Source organism: Entelurus aequoreus, linkage group LG24, assembly GCF_033978785.1.
Source record: "Entelurus aequoreus isolate RoL-2023_Sb linkage group LG24, RoL_Eaeq_v1.1, whole genome shotgun sequence".
NCBI classification, from domain to species: domain Eukaryota; kingdom Metazoa; phylum Chordata; class Actinopteri; order Syngnathiformes; family Syngnathidae; genus Entelurus; species Entelurus aequoreus.
The window spans coordinates 772,454-794,438 of NC_084754.1; the positions used below are offsets into that span (position 1 = coordinate 772,454).

At 40.0% G+C, this 21,985-nt stretch overlaps 1 protein-coding gene across 1 annotated transcript in view; it reads right to left on the reverse strand.

Moving 5' to 3' along the window:
- The window catches only part of parp16 (poly (ADP-ribose) polymerase family, member 16), a 22,263-nt gene extending 773 nt beyond the window's left edge, over positions 1 to 21,490 (reverse strand). The window contains exons 1-7 of the mRNA XM_062036038.1: positions 21,406 to 21,490; positions 18,124 to 18,320; positions 14,686 to 14,823; positions 14,398 to 14,604; positions 12,608 to 12,779; positions 4,974 to 5,118; positions 1 to 442 (exon numbers count right to left, since the gene is read on the reverse strand). The exon at positions 1 to 442 is cut by the window's left edge and continues 773 nt beyond it. Of these exons, the coding sequence (XP_061892022.1) occupies positions 307 to 442; positions 4,974 to 5,118; positions 12,608 to 12,779; positions 14,398 to 14,604; positions 14,686 to 14,823; positions 18,124 to 18,312 (987 nt within the window). The 5' untranslated portion in view covers positions 18,313 to 18,320; positions 21,406 to 21,490 and the 3' untranslated portion in view covers positions 1 to 306. The remainder of the gene's footprint in view (positions 443 to 4,973; positions 5,119 to 12,607; positions 12,780 to 14,397; positions 14,605 to 14,685; positions 14,824 to 18,123; positions 18,321 to 21,405) is intronic.
- Positions 21,491 to 21,985: the final 495 nt, after the last annotated feature.

Here is a 21,985-nt window from a genome sequence, read left to right on the forward strand (position 1 = left end):
CAATTGGACAAATACTTTTCTCTACAAATCTGCAGAGGTGATTCATTTCACAACCCCAAAGAGGTTTTTAACTTGGTAGACTGTGCTGTACTTTTATTTCTATACAGACATATTAAAAAGGAAGAAGTCAGACGGTTACATCTGCTGACAATTACTTCCGTTTCTGCACGGCGACGACAGTTGAAAGTAGTCAAGTATTTGCTACAAGTAGAAAATGAGTCAGTGAGTCGAGGCCTCCAGTCGGAGTCTGACCAGGAAGGCACAGTGGATAAAGACCCGAGTAAGTCTGTTTTTGTTTTTGTCTTGTCATCTGAATTGTCGGTTCCAAAAGGATATGAAGGCGTTGGAGTTGAAGGTGCCAATGAATATGAGCAGCAGAAGGTAGAGACTCATCATGATGGCAAAGTGGTGTCTCAGGAACCAGGAATTACTGCGGGAATGTCTGTGTGAGGAAAAAAGCCCGCATCAGACCACACTGATCATGTCAATCCAGTAGAATCACCATTACTCTCAGTTCATGTGATATTAATAGGGGTGTAACGGTACGTGTAGTTGTATTGAACCGTGTCGGTACGGGGGTTTCGGTTCGGTTCGGAGGTGTACCGAATGAGTTTCCACACGGACATATTAAGTAGCGTAACGCACGTTGTGTAAACAATGCACACCGAGGCACAACACACGGCATGCTAGCAGCTAACGGGCTAGGATAGACTGACCATACGTCCTCTTTTCACCGGACATGTCCTCTTTTGTGGAGCTGTCAGGGCGGACTTTCTTAAATGCCTCAAATGTCCGGCATTTTGAGTTAGGGTTGCGCGTATTTTCAATGTATGTTCAGGGTTAAGAAGGGGTTAAAAACAAAACAAACAGCAGCATTGGTGAGGGAGGGGCAGAGACAGAGAGAGAGAGAGAGTTATGATAAACGCGCATGCGTCGCCAGGCTCTGCTTTTTATCCATAGATTTATCACATTTAATCTTTTATTATCTATAGCAGGGGTGTCAAAAGTGTGCCCCGGAGGCCATTTGCGGCCCACAGCTAATGTTTTAAAGGCCCACGGCACATTCTAAAAATACTATTCAAATAAACAAAAACATAACAAAAGTGAAATAAAAAAGCTTAAAGGTTAAATGTCATTTAGTAAAAGTTGCAATGTTGACTAATAAAACAAAGCTGTTTTTTTTTCTCTTTCAAACTGTCATTGCTCAAAACATAATATTGAATCAAAATCAATGTTATTATGAATTATTGACCTATCCAAGGTTCTGATTACTTCACATCAAATATTACACTAAGAAAAATATTTTTGGTGGAAGATTTTGCAAATTTGGTAAATAAATAACCCAAAAATGTATATTTTGTTGTTTTCTTACTGTACCGAAAATTAACCGAACTGTGACCTCTAAACCGAGGTACGTACCGAACCCAAATTTTTCTGTACCGTTACACCCCTAGATATTAAGTATTAAAACAAGAACCATACACTATCTCCAAGGTCAAATGGTTAACATCAAATTTCAAGCTTCTCTACCATAAATTCAATATTTACAATTATAAACTGCTCAGTTTCGTCCTACTTATGTCGACCAACTTATTAAGTCACAGTCCACCTTTCTTTCGTAGTACTAAAAAGTGCCCGCTGAAGTCGAAATACAAAGCCAATAAAAATAATTTTTATAAATCAAACTATTGTCAATTTAATTAAGCTTTTTGACAATAATTTACAAAAACACTCTTTTAATGTCAAAGAGAAAACAAATCTGTGTGTTAATATATTAAAACTATATAATGCAGGGGGTGCCCACACTTTTTCTGCAGGCGAGCTACTTTTCAATTGACCAAGTGGAGGGGATCTACCTCATTCATATATATCATTTATAGAACCTTTATTTATGAAAGAGAGGTTTTTGTTAACAAGTTAAAGGTGTTTAATAATAATACAAGCATGTTTAACACATATAGATTCCTTTCTTTCATGAAGACGAGAATATAAGTTGGTGTATTACCTGATTGTGATGACTTGCATTGATTGGAATCAGACAGTAGTGATGATAACGTCCACATTTTCAAATGCAGGAGAAAAAAGTCCTCCTTTTTGTCCAATACCACATGAAAGTGGTTGCTTTTTGCCATCTTATTTGTCCAGCTTCCATACTCCTTTTTATACACTTTACAAGAAATACATTGACGGCTAACTCCGTAGCTTGCTAGCAAGATGAAGCAGCACTTTTATTGTGAAGCTAGGAACTGTGCAGTCGGTCTTTAGAGTTTTGACGGCAGGTACGGAGCGAGAGTCTGTTGAAATAAAAAGTGTTTCCCGCCTTCCTGTCGGTCATTTTTTCTTAATAATGATCCGGCAGCAGCCAGCGTCATCTCACAAGACCCTCGGGTGCTGTGTATGTCAATCAAGTGACAAAAATGACGTCTTTTTAAGTCTACTTTTTTAATGCCTGGCTGGCGAGCAACTGACACACCCTCCACCGTCAACCGGTAGCTCGCGATCGACGTAATGGGCACCTCTGATATAATGTAAAATATGGTTGCATTAATTTTATGTGACTGGCCCAATTCAAAAGAGATCCAGCAAGCAGTGTCACAATTAGTGAAATGGATTTCAGCCGAGAACGGTTCATGTGTGTCGTCAGTGGATTGTATAAAAGCACCAAAGTCAAGTCTAAAATTAATAATAACCCTCTCATTTTTTGACACAAAAAAATTGTTGCTGATATCTAATTAAAAGCTGAAAAATACTTCTACACAATAATGCCATTGTCTTACTATTTTCTGGGTGACACAGGACTATTATTTGTGGCCCTCTACTAATTTCAGAATTAAAAAAACATGATGGATCCCACTACACGCCAACTACAATAACGGTGCAAACAAAGAAATTACAGCACAACAAACACACACTGGGCAACACAAAGAGCAACTTCCTATAAGCAAGCTAAAGTGTCTCTGGGGAACTCAGTGACAAAATACACATTTTTACATTACATTTTATATTTTTTACGATTTAAAAGGGGAATTGCAATTATTTTGTAATTTAGCCTAATATTTACAGTCCCTATGTATTTTTATGCATTCTAATTTCAGGGCTCGAATTTAACCGCCGCAACCGTCCTCTCATTTGTTGAATGCCCTAAAAAAATGTACCAACATTTGCGGCGACAACTTGCCGTGACCGCCCTTGACTTTTTCCTTGTTAATGGACAAGGCATATATCAGACCATTGAGTGTCTTTATGACCGCGCCTTGAAAGTCCTGGACAAGAAGAGTATACGATATCATCATTTCCAAATTTGAACCAAATACAATATTTTAAGTTAATTATTTCATAATTTAAGTTAAAATTAGTATTTCTAAGCATATCTGTTTTTTGTTTTTTTTATTTTAAGCACACTGACTTTCCCAGTGTCCACAAAATTGACGTGCACACGCATCGTTGTCAACTATGCAAATTAGACGACAACATTTAGCACTTAGTTTGCAGTTCTGTGGGAAACCCTACTTTGGGACTACTTTTAATAAAGCAGATTCACAGAGACTTTAAGTGAACGGTACAAAGTAGTGATGGGTCCGGCAACACCGATGCATCGGCGCATGCGTCGAGCTCATAGAGCGAAACCCTGTGTCGGTGCGCGTATCGCTTTTAAAAAGTCACGTGACCGAACACGAGCTGTTTTGGTCACGTGACCGCTCATGAGCTGTTCTGGTCACGTGACCGCTCATGAACTGTATCGCACTGACGCCTGCGCGCCAAACTGTGTTTATTAGGAAGCGGCGCAATGCGTGTTGTTGACGAACACCATTAGGGCCGCTTGTTGTCACTGTCACTCAAAGTTGCATTTCAAAATTACACAGAATAAATGTGTTTATTTTGTTTAGAATTCAGATGGGTTTGATTTGGTGCGCGGCATATATTGGCTGTGCGGCGCACGGTGTGCGCGGAGGACGCTTGAGCACTGCGCAATTGCGCAGGCGCGCACCTTACAGGGAAGGTTGCTCACAGGGCACAGAGGAGGTGTCAGTGCGATACAGTTCGCGTATCGGTCACGTGACCAAAGCAGCTCATGATCGGTCACGTGACTTTCTAAAAGCGGTACGCGCACCGACACAGGGTTTCGCTCTATGAGCTCGACGCATGCGCCGATGCATCTGTGTGGACCCATCACTACTGTTACTAGAGAAGGTACAGGAATGACGGCGTGGCGAAGTTGGTAGCGTGGCTGTGCCAGCAATCTGTTACTGGGGTTCAATCCCCACCTTCTACCATCCTAGTCATGATACATGTTCACATTATTTGACTGTATCTAAAAAATATATCTTTATTTAAATGAAGATATGAAATACAATGACTTGGTTTATATTATTGTATATACTAGGTCATAATATCAGTGTCAGTTGAGTCGGTCCATAGGTTGCCTGTAGGGATTTTTAATGTCCAGCAGATGTCAGTATTTAGTGACACTGTATCGACACAGTATCAATACAGTTTTGCAATGTGTCGAAACGCTTCATGAGGCCTCATCAACCCATCACTAGTACAAAGGTTTGGGTGGTTGTAGTTTATAGTGGTGGAGATTAGGATCAAACACTTCAGATGTACAGTACACATTGGTCAACGTGTTTTCTTGCTTGTTTTGTTTATATGCTTAAGCCAGTCCTTCTCAAATAGTGAGGGGGCGCGTGTGACCTCTGGGAACATGCTTTCTTTGCCATACCAGAATATGATGTAACGTATGTAGCACTTGGCCTCACTGTAAGCACGGTGAGAGCATGTGTTGATTCCTTTAATGTTAATAAGCTTACAATGTTATGCAGAGGTATACTTATAACAATTTTATAGACAAATTATACTATTTATAGTCATGATGGAGAGTGGGGGGGCGCAAAATATTCTTTTTCCTAGGAAGGGCGTAACAGAAAATATTTGAAAAGCACTGGCCTAAGCCAACGTGTGTGGATTTTTACCTGGACAGGTATTTCCTCTGAGAGTAAACCAACAGGTACTTGACACGTAAAAGCTGATTGTTTGTGACCACAAAGTATTTCTGTGGCACGTCGCCTCCCTCGCTGTTTTTGGCCCGTGAACGTTGACGGTCAAGGATTTCGGAGTCTGAAAAGGGGAAAAGAGTGAAATATTTAGAAACCTAATGTCGCACATTGACATTCAAAGTGTACAGTAAGCTTCTATGACAAAATGATTATTTATACACAGAGCTAATATATATTCATACAAATGAATCTGAATTAAAACAAAGCAACAAGTGATACAATATTCTAATTGTAATCATTTCAACAACCCTCTTGGCCCCTTCATATAAAAATGGTTTGGTCCACAACACACTTCATGGTACTTCCTTGTCTCAATTAAGAGAGCACGAGCAAACTCCAGCAGAGTTAGGATGCCCCCCAAAAAGCACGAGTCCGGACATCAGAGAATAGTTGGGAAGGGACTAGGAGCAGCAGGGGCCCAGGACATTAAAAAATGTTCTAAGAATGGTGAGCAACATTCCCTGTAAGGTGTGCACTGCTCAAGCGTCGTCTGCACACAGCAAATATTGCACACACAAAATCAAATCCAAATCAAACAAAATAAACTCATAACAATTTCTTCTGTGTGATTTTGCAATGCAACCATGTGACTGACAGGTGGAAACAAGCGGCCACAACAAAAAAAACAATGTTCGTCAACACGGTTTAATTATTGTAACGTTTGTCGAGACGCTTTAAGGACGACAGGAATTAAATCAAATTAATTTATTGAGCAAAACCAAAAACATAAATAAATAACTTATATCTCGAAAAACTGGTCATTTTCTGCCATACAAACCAGGCCAAAACCAACTCTTTGTCATTTGTCATGTCAACAGCAGATGCTCGTTCTTTCTCACCTGCACCAACACAAACACTCATGGCACTTAGTCAGTGATGGTCACAAAAAAAGTCAGACAACTCCAACAGTATGACTCCCCAATCAAATGTGTGCTTATTCTACTCTCATTTATTTAAGAATGTTAATTTATGGATATTAATGATGAAATGCTGTTACTAATGACTAATTATGAGCATCTGACAAAGGTCAGCTACACATTATCATGATGTGTTCAACGTGGTCTTATTAGTGAGACATTTGAATAGCCTAAATACAATATATTCAAACATGGGTTGGTTGTTTTCATAGTAATATAAAATAAAAGACACCATAATAGCTGCCAACAACAAAGTAAAAATATACTATAATTTGGGCTAGTTTTACACTGACTATCATATCCTAACATTAACTGTGACTGTTGCAGGTGGAGATAGGGCATTTAGCAAGTGGAAACTAGTTAAGAACGTACTCAGATCCAAAATAAACAAAGAGAGGCTAAATAGTAGGGGTGTCCAAAAAAAAAAAAAATGTTCAAATGAATCGCGATTCTTATTTTTAACAATTGTTATTCTTATTTGATTAAAAAAAGTCACAAATCAATTACAAAATCTGCTGTACAGATTCACTTAGAAAAAGAGAACTGTTGGATACTTCTCTTGTTGCCTTATTTGTATTTGACTTTATTAAATGTTTGGGTAAACTGTTATTAAACAAAACCAGTTTTCTTTTAAGTAATATACACATTTATTAGAGCTGTTCATTTATTTTTTGGCCCCTAATGTTATTAAAAAAGTATTCATTTGTGTGCATTGCTGATCGCGGCACCGGGCCTGCTGAGATGCCATGGCGTGCCGGCTGTGGGCGCGGGGCTGGGCCCTTATGGCTTTTTGCCGGATGGGGTGCCTGGTGGGTGGTGGGCGGGGGGGCCTGGACGTGCGGGAAGGGCTGCGGGGTTAGGAGGCGCTGGGCACTGTTGGCAACCAGGCCTCTTGTTTATTTTTATTTATTTTATTTTATTTAAAGGGTTTATTTTATTTTATAATTTTTTTATTTTATTTATTTTTTTATTTATTTAATTTTATTATTATTATTATTATTAATTTTTTTTAATTTTTTTTTGTGTAGGTGTATATGTGTGCATATGTATATGTATGTAGGTGTATATATGTGTGTGTATGTATGTGTACTGTATATGTATATGCATACATGTGTGTAAGTGTATGTATGTGTATATACATGTATGTATGTATATGTGTATGTATGTGTGTATGTATGTGTAGGTGTGTGTATGGGTGTGGATGTCCGGTGGATCGATTGGCCTGGCTGTGGATGAGTTGGGGTAGGTGGGTTGGTGGCCTCTGTGGTAGCTGAGGGTGTGCGTTGTTGTGGTTTACGGGGTCGGTCGCTTTTTTTTGTTTCGGTTTCGGCGGCTGCGGGTGTTTGTACTGCGGACGGGCGGTGGTGGTGATGGTTGCTGTGGTACTGCCGGCGGTTGGCGTCGCTGTGTTGGGTTGGAGTGGTTGGGGGACTGTGGCTGGTATCTGTGCGCTTGTGAGGTTGTGGGGGCTGGCTGGCGTGGGCTTGCCGGCTGGTTTGGGGGCCGGCGTGCGGACGGGATGCATTGGCTTCTTCCCCCGTCCCCTGGCCGGGACTCGTATGGGCACGTTGCTGTGGATGGCCGGGATGCGGTGTTTGCATTGGGCATGGGGCTGTGCAGTTTTTCTGCGTTTGGTTGCTGGCATGGGCTCTGCAGGGTTGGGTTGGGGCGGGCGGGGCTGGCTTTGTTTGGCGGGGGTGGGCTCACGTGGCGTCACGCTAAAGTGGTCTGGTGTGGGTCACGGGCCGTGGGGGGGGGTTGTCGGCCGCATGGACTGGGGGGGGTGTCCGGGCCCTCTACTCCTCCTACTTATAGCACACACAGTCACACATATATAGGACTTTGGGGGATTGTCCTGCGGGGGGATGGGGATGCCTCCTATGGGGCTCCAGTCCTCCTGTCTTGTCCCCTGCTCATCCATCCCTCAATCTTAGCTGCATATTAGACACTTAGGATTTGGAGGGCTTGGCTTGGTTGGGACCCACCAAGACCTTGATGTCCCCCAATTTGAATGGCATTATTAGTTCCCACAGGCATACATATCTCACTCATACTACAGTACACGCATCAATAGGGACTGGAGGTCGGCTGTAATGGCTGACTTCCTAATTTTAACTACACAGTAGACACTCTGTGGGCCTTGTACACATGCATGTGGGGGGGGTTGGGGTTCGGTGCACCCCTCATTGCCTCGTCGGCCGGCGCGGATTCTGGGGACTGCGTTCTGGTGGCCTGCCAGGCTTTTATTCATTTATTATTATTATTATTATGAATTTATTAATTTTTTTAAATTTGTATTTATTTTTTTATTTTTTTATTTAATTTTTTAAATTTTTTTGTTTTTGTTTTTTTGTTATTTACTTACTTTATTTTATTTTATTTTTTATCTATTTATTTTTGTTTGTTATTTTTAATTTAATTTAATTTGTATTTTTATTTATTTATTTTTAAAAATTATTATTATTATTTTTGTTGAATCTTATTATTTAATTGTGTGTGGCGTCGCGCGGGTCTCGCTTCCTGTTGGGTGGGGTCCGTGCCCGTGTGGCCCGACCTTGCGCTGTGGGGTCTCTGTTGGTGACTAGATGTGGTGGCGGCGCGGCGCCCGTGTCTGGTCTGGATGCTGTGTCTCGGTTGTTTGGGCGGTGGTGTGTTTGTGCGGGTTTGGGTTGGGGTGGTGGGGTCTTTTGGTGGGGGGGGGTGTCGGTGTCTCTTGTTTGTGTGTTGGCGTTTGGGCTTGCTGGCGGGCTGGCGCTGGCTGGTCTCCGTGATCCTGTTGGCGTGTGGTTGCCGGTCGTGTTTTTTTTTGATCGCTTTGATTTGATTGGGTGGTACTGACTGTCTGGGGATGTTGCGGCTGCTGTTTCTGCTGCCATTTTTTTGTGGTGTGGGCGCCCGTGGCTGCTGGGTCTGGTACAGGGGGGTGGCTGATGTTGTGACTGGTGGCAGCGCGCGCGCGTGGTGGTTGTCGGGGCTGACAAACTGTGTATATGTATGTATGTGTGTGTGTATGTGTGTGTGTATGTGTGTGTGTATGTATGTATGTATGTATGTATGTATGTATGTATGTATGTATATATATGTGTATGTGTATATATGTGTACGTGTATATATGTGTATGTGTGTGTATGTGTACATGTGTATGGGTATGTATATAGATATGTATGTATATTTCTGGGGGTACATTCGGGGCCTGCCTGTCGGGTGGGGGTCGGCGCCTCGGGCTACTGCATCCGGACTGCGTGTCTGGAGCTCCTGGGTCCCACCGTCCATCCCTTCCGGGTGCCCGTCTTGGTTGGGGCCTGCTGGGTCTGGTCCCTGCGTCTACTGTGGTAGCTTGGTGCTGCAGGGTATTCCGAGGTGCTGCGAGTCGGCCAGTTGTTGGGGCAGTGACCTTGTGTGTCAGCATGTCTGTGATCTTCTTTTAATTATTTTTTTTTTAAAAATGATTTATTTATTTATTTATTTTCCCCTACCTCAGGGGGGGGACTCGGCGGGGCGGTTGCTGGTTGTTCCATCTCCATCGTTGGGGTCCCTGCGGGTGAGGTGGGTGGTTCCCGGGGCCCCGTGCTGGGTGGTCCTGTGGCGGCCGGTTTGGGTGGGGTGGCCTGGGGCTGGCCTCGCTGCGCTCTCCGGGGGTGGAGGGTGGGCTCGTGGGGGCCCGGTTGCCGGTGGGGCGGGGGCGGTCTTCCCGTCCGGTTGCGGGGGGTCTCCGGGCCCCTCGGGCGGGGCGTCCCGCCTTTCTGCCCGTGTGGGGTGGGGTCTCTCACTGGCTTGGGGTCTGGCCTCCCCCTGCTTTTCTCGTGCCTTGTCCTCTGCCGGGTGCGTCTGTCTGCAGCCTGCTGCTGGCCCTTGTGGGCGGCACGGTGGGCCGGGCTCTGGGGTTCCTGTCGCTGTCCGGCTTGGCTGCGTGGGGGCGATGGTCCCTGTTTCCCTGGGCACCACACCTACTGTTTGTGGGTTGGGCTCTCGGGGAGGCTGGGGCCGTACTCTGGCTCCCGCACACACTGGGAGTCAAATGTATTGTACATGCAAATTCACATATACTCACTTGCATACATACACACATACATAGGTACCTACGCTTCTACATACACTTACAAATACAGTACATATTTACACACTCAAAGTTCGTACATCCACACGCACACTCATTATACAAACATACTGTATACACATACTGTACATATACATTCACTGTACAAACATACATATACACATACTGTACATATACACTCACTGTACAAACACACACATACACATACTGTACATATACATTCACTGTACAAACACACACATACACATTCTGTACATATACACTCACTGTACAAACACACACATACACATACTGTACATAAACATTCACTGTACAAACACACATACTGTATACACATGCTGTACATATACATTCACTGTACAAACATACATACTGTATACACATGCTGTACATATACATTCACTGTACAAACACACACATACACATTCTGTACATATACATTCACTGTACAAACACACATACTGTATACACATGCTGTACATATACATTCACTGTACAAACACACATACTGTATACACATGCTGTACATATACATTCACTGTACAAACACACATACTGTATACACATGCTGTACATATACATTCACTGTACAAACACACATACTGTATACACATGCTGTACATATACATTCACTGTACAAACACACATACTGTATACACATGCTGTACATATACATTCACTGTACAACACACATACTGTACATATACATTCACTGTACAAACACACATATACACGTACTGTACATATACATTCACTGTACAAGCACACATATACACATACTGTACATATACATTCACTGTACAAGCACACATATACACATACTGTACATATACAAGTACATATGCACACATACACTCATGCACATAATCACGTTTCATCAAACATATATTAACGTCGTTGCCCTAGGGTAAACTGGGTATAACACATGGCACACTGACAAAGCTTAACCTATTGTTACTATAACAATCTACAAGATTAATGTAGGTTGCTTCTCTTTCTTCCCCTCCATTTTTCTGCATTCTTTCGTATCTCAAGTTATCATTACGTATATGTATTGTTGCATTTGAACAATTGTATTGTTGATAATAAAGGTAAAGTACTGGTATTGTTTATTATCAATAGCACTATTTCTATTGGTATTCATATTGCTTCATTTTTAGTGTAATAATGCTCATTGTCATTTATGTATTATTTTTTTATTTTCGCTAACTGCTTATTTGCTATTACTTTTACCATCATATTTGTACATGTCGTATTTGCTGACGTTTCTCTGTTGTTGTTGTTGTTGTTGTGTTTGCTGTTGTTGTTTTTGTCTCTCTGTCTTATCCCCCTCTTGTCCCCACAATTTCCCCCTCTGTCTTCCTTTTTCTCTCTTTCTATCCCCTCCTGCTCCGGCCCGGCTGCACCAAATGATAATATAAATACATTTAATAAAGTCGAATACAAATAAGGCAACAAGAGAAGTATCCTACACTTCTCTTTTGTAAAGTAAATGTGAACAGCCGATATGGGCATCTACATCTGCTATATGATTTGCCTGAGAAGCTGGGCAGGACATAAAAAAAAAAAAAAGTATTCATTTTGAATTGAGGATTGCTTTGAATCTAGAATCGATTCTAAATCGAATCGTTACCTCTAAGAATCAAATTGAATCGAATCGTGCTGTGCCCAAAGATTCACAGCCCTACTAAATAGCCTTGCTAGAATTAAAATTGAAAGTCAGCTAAGCCCTCATCAGCAACTTTGAGACTTATAACGAACAAGCAAGTAAATTTAAACTTTAATTGAGATTAGCTGACGCTTGTTTTGATAGTTGTTTCATAACGACATATTCCATATGCTCTTTTTGTACTTGCACATTTAAGTTCAATGCGACACATTTACCTGTGGACTATCTTGAGCCAGAACACCCTGTTTGTTTTTTTTGCATATCAGTATTTGATTGTTAAATACAATAAAGTACCCACTACCTATTTGTTTAGGGGTTAATTAAAAATGCATTTGCAATCAGAGCAGTAACAACTTGTTTTAAATCAGTGAAATGAGAATAAGACCATCAATAAATCAATCAATGTTTATTTGTATAGCCCTAAATCACAAATGCCTCAAAGGGCTGCAACTAATGATACTAATTTACATCATAACATTATAACTTGTGAAGTGGTTAATCATAGAAAATGAAACAAATTGGGTGTATTACACCAGGCACCGTCGAGAACAATGAGAAGCAACACAGGGGTCCACACTGATATTCTTTCAGAAGGCCCAGAATTCCTAGCAACGGCCCTGCATACTGTTATTTGTTGATGAGTGAGAGAGAACCTGAAAGCGCCAGATTCGCATTTGTGACAAGGCAAAGTTTATTTGTGGCCACAAATAAATGAATAAATGGTAAACACAGACGTGTGAGGGGGACCACATGTCTATGAGACTGCGGAGCGCTCAAACAGGAAGATGAGCCTACAGTAGTTGAGAGCCGCAAGGCAGGAGACAACATTTTTTGACATAGTCATAATTATTTTGTTTACGATTTAAAATCAGTTAATGTTACAGCCCTAGTGTGCAGTGTGACTTACCTTTTTTCTTCACCTGACACTTGACATCTGGGTGATCGATGACTTCACACAAGGCAACACAGCTGAGAAGTGGACCCAGGAGGCTTTCCTGCCAACCACTGCTGTGGGGACTGTAAAGGACGGCTAAGCTGAGGTCACTGGTGAGGTAGGTCCCCTCTCCAAACACGGAGTTCTGGGTGTGAAAGACCAAAAACTGAGGAATAGAAAATTGACAGACCACCTTACCAAAGTCCACCTTACTGCTGCGTTATGTGACCCTGGTTGATTGACTTCAAATTTGTTCAAATTTAGAATGATTTTTTCCTAAATGGTTATTATTATTGTCATGGTGTTAGTTTATTTTGACATTGGAAATAATATAAACTAAATTCATCATCTGGTGCAGAGTCAAACTGCCATTATTAGTGTGGCCTTAAACCAAAATGATTCTAAAGGGCGCGGCAGGCGAAGACCTGAAGATCCACACTAATGACGCATTAAGCGGACTAATTATATAAGAACACTGCGATTATTGCTCCATTACTCATGCCAAACTAGCCACTTATTTGTTTGCAATACGAGGATACACAATGGTGCAGCAGTATAATCTAAAATGTTCAAATACAGTTCACATCTTTGCAACATGTCAAAAAAAGGTCAGAAGAGAGTTTCAACCCGCTCTCAATTACGCCAATTCACCATTTTGCATAATCTGCTCTGAATCATATTACATGTAATATCCATTCATCCATTTTCTACCGCTTGTCCGTTTCTGGGTTGCGGGAGTGCTGGAGCCTATCTCAGCTGCATTCGAGCGGAAGGCGGGGTACACCCAGGACAAGTCACTACTTCATCGCAAGGCCAACACATATAGACAGACAACATTCACACACTAGGGCCACTCAACCTATCCCCGGGTGCATGTTTTTGGAGGTGGGAAGAAGCCGGAGTACCCGGAGGGAACCCTCGCAGTCACGGGGAGAACATGCAAATTCCACACAGAAATACCCCGAGCCCGGGGATCGAACCCAGGACCTTCATATTGTGAGGCACATGCACTAACCCTTGTACCACCGTGCTTTTTGAATGTATTATTATTAATATTATTATATACATTATTTATTTATTCAATTTATATCACTGAAGTATTTAAATTACTAGTCGGTTTAACAGAATTCCATAACAATAAAAAGTAATTGGCTTTTTTTCCACAAAAATGTGAATGTTTTGCATTTTTTAAGTAACAAAGCACCTACACTTTATTAAAAAAAAAACACCAGTTTTTTACTAGTATCGGTTAAAATGTAAACATATGGATGCGATTTTATATTTGATTAGGACAAATCTACAGGTAGTTTGTCAAATCTACCATTGTTTGACTCATAGTTGCACATTTAAAAAAAATAGATATATAATAACTTATAGGTATTTAAAAGCCAGAAGTTATTGGTATTTGCTTGAAAAAAAAAGTGCATCTCCAATTAATTATATAGGAAATGTTTTGATTGAGCTCTGTCACTGACCCATTGAACATGTGAACCAAGGTACCACTGTACCATTTAATTACTTTATTTTCTGCACAGGTAATTTATTATCCTTTACTTAATAAAGCACCACAGACATCTTTCATGTAATCATGAGATTGAATCATGCAGTGAAAGAGCACAATTACGCTTCCAAATAGCAAAGGTAGATAAAAAAAAACATTTTGTAATATCAAAATTAAGCTTGAGTCAGCAACAAGAGCTGAATCAGGATCAGTCAAGTGTAAGTGCTGGAAGTCTACAAATGATGCGGAGGACCTCACTGACCTTGTTGAGGTGAGAGTGCAGCCCGTTGTGAATGATGGAGTGAAAGTTTTCCAGGCGACTCCCATGGAAGGCGTAGAAGACATCTCGGTCTGCTCTCGTCCGGTCAAACCTTGCGTTCAACTGGTCGCAGTACTCCAGCTCAAACAGGAAGTCTGGCGCAGGTGCAGCAAGGCTGTCATTTTCTGTCAGGGAACAAAGTTTGCCATACTAGAGGAGAGAGGGGAAAGCACAGACAATTGATTTAGCAGTGGAAAATGATGTGGTGAGAGTCAAATGTAGCGGGAATACCTCGTCTTTTTGTAGTGTCTTGACAGCAAAGCTCTTGGAAGAGAGAATCCAGTGTGCCAAGGCTACGTGGTGCTCTCGCTCTCCTGGTCGCAGTCTTACCAAGTCTCTCACACCAGGGAAGGAATTCACATCTGTCAACTGGAAAATAAATCTCATGACATAAAACATCATCAAGGATGTCTCCCTGACTACATGAAGAGGCAGCTTGAAAACGGTCTGTAGAAAAACATAATTTGAAAATGGTCTGTAGAAAAACATAATTTGAAAACGGTCTGTAAAACTATAACCTATGCACATTTTTTGACCAAAAAAAACACTATTACATGTTTTATGGACCAGTGTCACCCTAGAGGACTGCCAAAAAAACTGTTTCTCAGCTGTGGTCCATATGGGCAGTTATAATACACTTTTCCACCACTTGTAGCAGTAATGATAATATCCAAAAAATAGACTAAGTCTGGAGCTAAAGTCAGAAGTTTCTTAAGTGCAAAAATTATGACTCAAGTGGTGAATATGTATTGTTATTTGCACTTAAATTTAATAAAGTTTTTCTAAGAAACATTAATTTCATTAGAATGTATTCATTTTAGCACTGCATAATTGTGTATTTTTCATTAGTTTTTATGAATCCATTCTTTTGCAGTATTATCTGAATAGTATTAATTTTTATTTTTTTATTTTTTAGGCTTGTCCTGTTGAACTGTAAGTAGGTTAGATACAGTTGTTGAATACGATTACAATTAAACGTACAATTATTAATTCAGTGAGTGGCCTTACCCACTGTAGTGGAAAAGTTAGGCCCTGAGGTCAAAAAGGTTTAGAACCCCTGATGTAGACCACAAGGATGTGTTTTAAATGTAGAATAAAAAATTGTTATGAGGACCCCTTTAAATATTTTGTTCATATGAATTTCCTAAGTGAATCATAATTATATTCAACCTGATAAAACTAAAAAAGTGTGCATTTATTCCTATGTTGAATACATTCATGCATTTAAAAAAAAAAAAAACAACATTAAAACTTTATTTTTCAATTTCAGTTTTCAAAATTTCCAATCTGAATCTATTCTCATTGGCCGCGTAAAAAAAAGTTGTTCAAAAGACTTGAATAGTTCACAAGAGTCAAATTTCTAGCTGACACAAAATTCCTTTTTGGTATAAGCTGCTCGCGCTGTAAATGTCGGTTTTGATTATTTTTCGATTAATCGCCCAGTCCTAACAGCAATTACTTAGATTGTTCAGGTGTACGGTACCTCGTGTCATGGCTTATTAACTGTAGTACCTCACAAAAATGAGCACACCACTCACTTTTCAGCAACATGCTATCAAACTGCCATGCCATCCAATTTACCATTTGATTGATTGATTGAGACTTTTATTAGTAGGTTGCACAGTGAAGTACATATTCCGTACAATTGACCACTAAATGGTAACACCCGAATAAGTTTTTCAACTTGTTTAAGTCGGGGTCCACTTAAATTGATTCATGATACAGATATATACTATCATATATACTATCATCATAATACAGTCATCACACAAGATAATCACATTGAATTATTTACATTATTTACAATCAGGAGTGTGGAGGGGGGGTGGGGTGGGGGGGGGGGGGGGGTATGGACATCAAGTAGTGGACATAGAGAGAGAGAGAGAGAGAGAGAGAGAGAGAGAGAGAGATCAGAAGGCATAAGAAAAAGAATCTGCATTTGATTGTTTACATTTGATTATTAGCAATCCGGGGAGGGTGTTAGTTTAGGGTTGTAGCTGCCTGGAGGTGAACTTTTATAGCGGTTTTGAAGGAGGATAGAGATGCCCTTTCTTTTATACCTGTTGGGAGCGCATTCCACATTGATGTGGCATAGAAAGAGAATGAGTTAAGACCTTTGTTAGTTCGGAATCTGGGTTTAACGTGGTTAGTGGAGCACCCCCTGGTGTTGTGGTTATGGCGGTCATTTACGTTAAGGAAGTAGTTTGACATGTACTTCGGTATCAGGGAGGTGTAGCGGATTTTATAGGATTTTACCAGGGATGGTAGTACCTCACAAAATTGAGTACACCACTCACTTTTCAGCAACATGCTATCAAACTGCCATGCCACCCAATTTACCAGGGCCGGGAATCTAGCTTTGCTTCAGACTGTCACAGTACACGTTGGAATTCATTTTGCTCTCAATGAACCACAGCTCCCCAGTGTCAGCAGCGCTCATGCAGCCTCTGACGATCACAGGCACAATTATTGTTATTATACTGTCACCATCTATTTAGACATTAATACATGCGTGTTCAGTTATTTTTAGTATAGTAAATCTATACAGCAATACAAACCGGCTACTCTAAAAGTATATTCATTTAAGTCGTATAGTATTGTGCCCTGAGAAAGTATATATCAGGGGTGTCAAACTCATTTTTATGGAGGACCACATCACAATTATGGCTGCCCTCAGAGGGCCACTTATGATGTATGAATATAAATGTAAAAGGATTCACGTCATGATATAGTACACAATTACCTACACATTTGATTATTACACAATTCTTTACGCACGCTAAAAATGTTTTACTTAACTTAAATTTTGCAGCACAAACAAACTGGCAGCTTATTCGCCAGAATTTTAGCGTACAATTTACAGTGTTTTTACAGCTAATTACTGTAAATGGGAAAAAAATACCACAGTTTTTAAGGCAAAATTAAAATTCTGGTGACTGAACTCAGTTTTTTACTGTAGAACATATTTGAATCTACACAGTGTACAATTTGATGGATAACTTGCTTTAAAACCATAAGTCAAGCTAACATTTAAGTACAGCATTTATTTACATTTTAACAAAAACATGTTTATTATTTAAAATATGATTGGAAAATAAGATAACATAATATGTGTTGCATTGTGAGACAATATTTATTAGGAGTGTGAATCTTTGGGCAACTACCATTCAATAGGAGTACGACTCAATAAATGACTCAAACTGATTCTCGCACTGTATAATGTGGTAGAATAATTACAGTGAAACTTTTTTTTTCAATACAGGTTACAGGTTAGAGAAGCCCCTTCTGGTTGCATGGAGATGGCTTAAAAAAAAATGTTTTTTTTAAATTGCTTTAAAAAAATGTAAACCAATTTTTAAAAATTATGAATCAATTTACACAATTAGGATGTGAATCAATTTTTTGTGCACCCCTGATATTTGAGTTTAAAAGATATGCAATCACAATTTCTTCCGTCCAAACGGCGATGAATTAAAAAATAAACTACTTAAGTGACGCATTTTGTTTCCAGGCTTTTACGGACCATATAGAATGATGCAGCGGGTCAGATCTGGCCCCCGGGGCCGTGGGTTTGACATCCGTGGTATATATGTACTGCAATTAAACGGTTGTTGAAATTTGGGGTGCACTCAGTTTTGAAAATATACCAACAAAGTGTGTAAATATTACCAGTGCATCAAAGTCTTTAGTGTCATCGTGTACGTATCGAGGAGGGAAGGGTCGAAGCAAAGAGTCCTTCTTGTAGTTTTGAGCAGCAGCAACAAACAGGCTGCAACGAAGATCTGCCGCGACGGGATCTCTGTGCAGACAGGAGCACACCAACTCTCGGACGACCTCGGATGGGAGCGGCGGCTGCATTCCCAGGACTGTAGATGCAGTTAGGCACAAAAGATGCAGTTTGAGTAAGTGTTATTGTAGTAGAATTTCTGACCTTTTGACCTATATTTCTTGTCTTTTAAGAATGTCCGCTCATTTTCAATACTCTTGTATTTTTGTGCCATTGAATGGACCAGTTGTGGGACAAAAGTGAATATTAAGTCGTGCCAACCTGTCTACAGAATGTGTTGACTGTCTAAAGGATTCGAGTTGTTATGGAACAGATAGGAAAAGCAAAACAAGACATTGACGCACTCGATAAGGAACGATGACGCACAACAGACATATAAAAAATGGCAGAAGACCGGAACTCGGGGGTGATTTTGGCTTGTGTGTGTCTTGTTTGCTCCGGAGTAACTTGTGGTTTGTCTGCACGGCCAACTCAATTCAACCTGCACTTCTGATAATGGGTAAATACATTTGTTGTACTAAACTACTTTTGTTGCCTGCTTAAGCTTCGGACAATCCACTACATTATATACTAACAACATGAGAAACTGTTGTCCTTTGGAGCGTGTAAAGCATAATAAACAAATGTACTCACTTCTGATATTAACTCACATGAACTAGACATTCAGAAATACTTCAACTTGTTAACTTCCTAATACATAACCATCTATGTCACTGTATCCACACAACCGTAATATGCTTTAACAGTTCAGCCATAAAGTTTGGACACACATTCTCATTCAATGCGTTTTCTTTATTTTCATGACTATTTACATTGTCACATCAAAACTATGAATGAACACATGTGGAGTTATGTACTTATTATAAACAACACAAGGTGAAATAACTGAAAACATGTTGTATATTCTAGTTTCTTCAAAATAGCCACCCTTTGCTCTGATTACTGCTTTGCACACTCTTGGCATTCTCTCCATGAGCTTCAAGCACACCTGTGAAGTGAAAACAATTTCAGGTGACTACCTCTTGAAGCTCATGGAGAGAATGCCAAAAGTGTGCAAAGCAGTAGTCAGAGCAAAGGGTGGCTATTATGAAGAAACTAGAATACAAAATATGTTTTCAGTTATTTCAACCTTGTTTTTGTTAAGTACATAACTCCACATGTGTTCATTCATAGTTTTGATGTGACAATCTACAATGTATAGTCATGAAAATAAAGAAAACACATTGAATGAGGAGGTGTGTCCAAACTTTTGGCCTGTACTGTACACTAAGGCACATTGTTGTGTGATGTCCTGCAACTTTGATGCTCAAACAAGTCACAATCAAGAATGTCATATGAATATTTTACATTTTTTATTTTACAGTATGTCTACAATAGTTTTATTTCTTAGCTATGATACACCGCGTAGCAGTTTCTCCTCTTTGTATAATCCAGAGCAGTGATTCTCAAACTGTACTACCACTAGTGGTACGCCAAAGATTCACTTGATCAAAGTACAGGTGTTTTATTGTCCTATATTTAAACACGGTGTTACTGTTCAAACTGTGTGTAATGTGACAGTGGCTAACATGTACTTCTTAAATAAACCCTCTGCCTTGTTTTTAATGAATACTTGGGTCCACTGTATGATCATGTTTGTCATTATGGTGGTACTTGGAGAGCCACGTTTTTTCTCTGAGGTGGTACTTGGTGGAAAAAAGTTGGGGAACCACTTATCCAGAAGAACATTCGCAACTGATGCGTGACTTGCATGTTTTGTATTTTGCAAAATAGTTATTCCTCTGCAGAGAACACTAGATACTAGGCTGTGTTCAATAGGTTACAACAGTGTTTTTCAACCTTTTTTGAGCCAAGGCACATTTTTTGGGTTGAAAAAAATGCAGAGGCACACCACCAGCAGAAATCATTAAAAAACTAAACTCAGTTGACAGTAAAAAGTCATTGTCACAATTGTGGGATATGACTTTAAAGCATAACCAAGCATGCATCACTACAGCTCTTGTCTCAAAGTAGGTGTACTGTCACCACCTGTCACATCACACCCTGACTTATTTGGACTTTTTTTGCGGTTTTCCTGTGTGTCGTGTTTTAGTTCTTGTCTTTCGCTCCTATTTTGGTGGCTTTTTCTCTTTTTTTGGTGTTTTCCTGTAGCAGTTTCATGTCTTCCTTTGAGCAATATTTCCCGCATCTACTTTGTTTTTATCCTTCTTCGTGGGGACACTGTCGATTGTCATGTCATGTTCGGAAGTACATTGTGGACGCCATCTTGGCTCCACAGTAAGTCTTTGCTGTCGTCCAGCATTCTGTTTTTGTTTACTTTGTAGCCAGTTCATTTTTAGTTTTGTTCCGCATAGCCTTCCCTAAGCTTCAATGCCTTTTCTTAGGGGCACTTACATTTTGTTTATTTATTGTTTAAGCATTAAATACCTTTTTACCTGCACACTGCCTCCCGCTGTTTCAGACATCTACAAAGCAATTAGCTACCTGCTGCCACCTACTGATATGGAAGAGTATTACACGGTTACTCTGCCAAGCCCTAGACAGCACCGACACTCAACCACAACACATCATTTGCAGACTATAATGACTGGTTTGCAAAAAATATTTTTAACCCAAATAGGTGAAATTAGATAATTTCCCACGGCACACCAGACTGTATCTCACCGCACACTAGTGTGCCGCGGCACAGTGGTTGAAAAACACTGGGTTACATTAAAACAATGCGCCTTATAAGGTAATACTGTCATTAGAAAATACATTTAGCTATACTCATTTAGCAGCTATGAACATAAACTGTCTATTTGTAACAACCATGTTGTGTTATGATAAAGCAGTCCAGTTTGCTAACAACTGTTTCCTCCATCACACCACTTTTTTACGAGCAGCTGACCCTACTGTTAATACACAACAGAGCTCGGTATACACATATATACACATTATATACATACATACACATTATATTTGGGTTAACTCACACTTTGGATCCATCCATGTCATGTTTAGAGTGATATTGGGTTAGCTTACAGCTAATGCTAACTACCGCGACAAGTGACTCGCTGCTAATCTAAAAGCTGCCTAAACAACGACTACTACTGGAATGCTGTTACAATGCGGCACCTCGATTTGTTCTCGCCGACAAAGAAAAGTTATTTCGTCCGCCTTACCTTAAGTTTGCTCAACTCATGGTAACGAAGGGGAAAACAAACGTCAGCCAAAGGCACTGCTGCGTTCAAAGGCGATCTGAAAAATATGCACTCGCGTAATACATCGTACATTTGAAACTTTTGTATTGATACTACATGTATAGTTGTCATAATAAGTGAAGTAATTTGTATGTATTTTGAATATTTATTGTTAAAAATACTTGGTTTACAATGACTCGTTTTTTCTCCGCTTATACAATGTACAAATCTTCTGAAATCCTACTTAGAAAGCATAAACGCAACCCGAATGTCCAGTAGCCTAAACAACATTTTCTTTCTGAACGTTGGAATTGTTATTTGACGATGACAGTGGCCTATCTAATAAATAAACAACATTTATTAGATTTTTGCTGGATTCAGACAACTTCTATTGCAGACTGGTCAAACTAACCAGCGTAACTGATTGATACACTTTTTTTTTTTACTAACTTCCGTTTAAAAGTAAGGCCTACATTTCCTAATTGGCTTAATGGTTTACAATTGTCAATCAAATCTTGGAGAATTATTAAAAGTAAAAAAGCCCTTAAATTGATATCTCTGT